The 3,329-nt window shown below is 24.8% G+C and overlaps 1 protein-coding gene across 2 annotated transcripts in view; it reads right to left on the bottom strand.

The window, feature by feature from the left end:
* The window catches only part of LOC102671085 (low density lipoprotein receptor adapter protein 1-like), a 94,215-nt gene that overhangs the window by 52,755 nt on the left and 38,131 nt on the right, over positions 1 to 3,329 (bottom strand). The window contains exon 2 of one of the 2 annotated variants that reach the window (XM_006621947.2): positions 3,115 to 3,329. This exon is cut by the window's right edge and continues 2 nt beyond it. The exons of the other annotated variant lie outside the window; for it this stretch is intronic. Coding sequence (XP_006622010.1) covers positions 3,115 to 3,160 — 46 coding nt within the window. The 5' untranslated portion in view covers positions 3,161 to 3,329. The remainder of the gene's footprint in view (positions 1 to 3,114) is intronic. 2 annotated transcript variants of the gene reach the window in all.

Raw genomic sequence — 3,329 nt, 5'->3', positions numbered from 1 at the left:
CTCTCTCTCTCTCTCTCTCTCTCTCTCTCTCTCTCTCTCTCTCTCTCTCTCTCTTTTTCTCTCACACATACACACACACATTTTGTTATCGCTTCTCGACATTTTGCAGCTGTGCACAATGTTACCGTTAATCATCAGGTCAACTAATAACTCCTGATAAATAAGCTTTCTCTTGCCCACCAGCCACAAGAAAATGCAATTTCGTCGATTATCACGTCCGAATTTCGATTATGCAATTTCGATCGCCCGTCTGAGAGAACGGTGGTTAATTGGATCAATTTGGAAAAATTGTTTTCATGGAAACGATAAGTTTAAGGAGGGTTTAAAGAGTACTATATAATAATCATAATAACTGGATACACGCGTTGTGCATACATTGTATCCGGATAATTGAATACAATTTCGTTCAGCATTTAGAAATTTGAAGAAGAAGAAGAAGAAATTGATATTGAATGTACATTGAACGTGTAAGGATGAAATTCCTTTTTCTCATTTATTGTGATATTTAAATTGTTAAAATTTTATATATTTTAAATAATAATTTTATTAAATTTATAATTTATAATTTCATGAAAATTCTTAACTTGCTTGTTTACATATATATATTACGTATATATATTATAAACATCGTTTTATGTGTTCATCAAATACCATCGAATCTATAATATGTTATAAAAAGAGAAAAATCTTACAATGAAAAATAAAAAAAATCTAAAAATACGTCTTAAAGAAAATAAAAATTTAAAATATTCTATGCTATCGTAAATTAATTTTACGCATATTTGACCAACTATTAAATATGGAAGATTAAAGTTTATTATTATTATTATTATTTTTATTATCGTTATTAAGTGAATAAGATGCAATTCTACGGCAAATCGGTTGACTTCCGGTTTTTTCGTTTTCCGTTCAATAATAAATTATCATAAAGACGAGATAATTCATTTGATAGGAATATAAATATAATTTTCGCAAAGTTCGAGCAATCTCTTCTTTGAGTAATCTCTCGTTCTTGGAATTTATAAACAAAGATGAGAACTCTAATAATCTAGAAATTCCATTAAAGATATTTTACGCATATTCTATGATTATCGCAATAAAATAAAAACATACGACATTAAACGTGATTTGTCTACTTATATCGATAACGTCGAGCTTTATCGTGACCGTTGACTTTAATATCTGCGTTATATATTTAAGTAATATCAATAAAAATTACATAATTTAAATAATATCAATAGAAATTATTCAGAAATGAATTGAGATAGAAATAAAAAGAAGTTTGTCAATTTATAATTTTGTCTTTTGAAGTTAATGAAATTTATTGTTTAATAAATTGTTCATTTTTAATTTTTTTTCTAAACAATATATATAATTGTATCATATGTTTTAACATATAGTAGTCTAAAAAATTATCTAAAATTAAGTGAATATAATATACCATTAAATAATATTTGATGCATGATCAAAATTTAAAGCTTGAATATTATTTCATCCAACTAAAGAAGAAAGAGTATTGAGTGTTGTGAATGAATTATATCGAATTTGAATACTCTATATATTATATTATAAATATAATATTAAATATAATATTAAATATAATATTAAATACAATAATAATATTAAAAAAATTGCAATTTACATTTATAAATCTTTTGAAAAAATTATATTTTAGGATTAAACGATCGATTAATTTATTTTTTTTTTTTTTAATTTTTGAATTTGTGAAATCAAGCAATTTGATTGATATTACTTTTGATAAAGTTAGTTAGATGTCAAAATTCTTCTATTGAGAATTTCATCATTTCATCTGCAATTTAATATTATTATAATATATGTATAATTGAAAAAATATTTCAAGAATTTGTTTACTATCTTTTTCGTTATTATATAATACATTTTTTATATAATACATTTTTCCAATTAAAAGATTAAAAATGTGAATTATTTAGATAAGATTGTGGATTTTTATGCAAATATAAAAAAATTTCGTAATATGTTCCATATTTTACCTAAATGATATAAATATTTTTCTTTTCGTATTAATTTTATTTTCAATAATAATTAAATATTATAAACAAATTTAATCGTATTAAAATTGAATACGAATCATGGGCATGATATCAAGAATCATACAAAATTTTATACGACACATCTATAAAAGGAAAAGATTCTAATACAATATTGAAGCAAATTTAAAAATAAAAAAAAAATTGTTGCAATGTAAAATGATTTTTTTTTTTTAGTCTATAAATTATTTTTCTTAAACAAGAATATTTTTATTATTTATCAGAAAATTGTGAAAAAAATATTGTTGTACATAATGCAATAATAATATACATAATCGTGAATATATGATATTTTTATATTAACTTAAGTATATAAGTCAGCGATTTTTCTCGATTCATGAATTATAACTTTTTTTTCTATATTTTTTCCATGATTTTTTTCCTTTTCTTCGAATTCTCTTTTCTCTTCTTTTGCGCAATGAAATGAAATTCTCAATAGAAGAATTTCAACATCTAACTAACTTTATCGAAAGTAATATCAAATTACTTGATTTCACAAATTCAAAAATTAAAAAAAAAAAACAATTAATCGATCGTTTAATTCTTAAATAAATATATATCATACGTATGTACGATATAATTTCTCAAAATTTTTAAATAATACAACATATTTTTTACATACTATTCCAATATTTGACTATCTTTCTATCTAAAAATTCGCAGTCACGTAAATCTTAAATCATAAAAACATTATTCATGCTTCTATTTTACATAATAATCCATTCTCGATACGATATATACAGTTTTTATTCATATCAAATATTTCAAAAAATTCCATCATCCGATACATCAGAAATATTCCAAAACCTCGCAAACGTATTTTTCTCACGTTCAAAAAGCCATCCTTCCAAAAAAAAAAAAAAAAAAAAAAAAGAAGAGTTTCGAATCGTATTTACATTCGTTCTCGCAAACCTCGATACAAACGATCGAAATAAAAATCCACCTCTTTATCCTCGATACTTTAAAAAAAAAAAAAAAGAAAAAAATATCAAACGCTCGAAAAAACGTGCAAAAAATACTACAAAAAAAAACAAAGAAAGCTTACTCTTATGTTTCGAGCTGCTCTTCCACAACCCCCTGAAGAATGACATTTTGGCTGCCCAGCGCAGCACGAGATCCACCAGAACTGAAATCTTTCCTTCGATCGTAATCCCCCACGAAACAGTCGGTACAGACGCGCCCTGCTACGCCAGGCTACGTTCACTCGCGAAACGCGGCACGATCCTCGATTTCAATAACATGTGCCGCGTTAATACCCGA

The sequence above is a fragment of the Apis dorsata genome, unplaced genomic scaffold (genome assembly GCF_000469605.1).
Source record: "Apis dorsata unplaced genomic scaffold, Apis dorsata 1.3 scaffold_651, whole genome shotgun sequence".
NCBI classification, from domain to species: Eukaryota; Metazoa; Arthropoda; class Insecta; order Hymenoptera; family Apidae; genus Apis; species Apis dorsata.
This window is presented reverse-complemented; position numbering and strand designations above follow the sequence as displayed.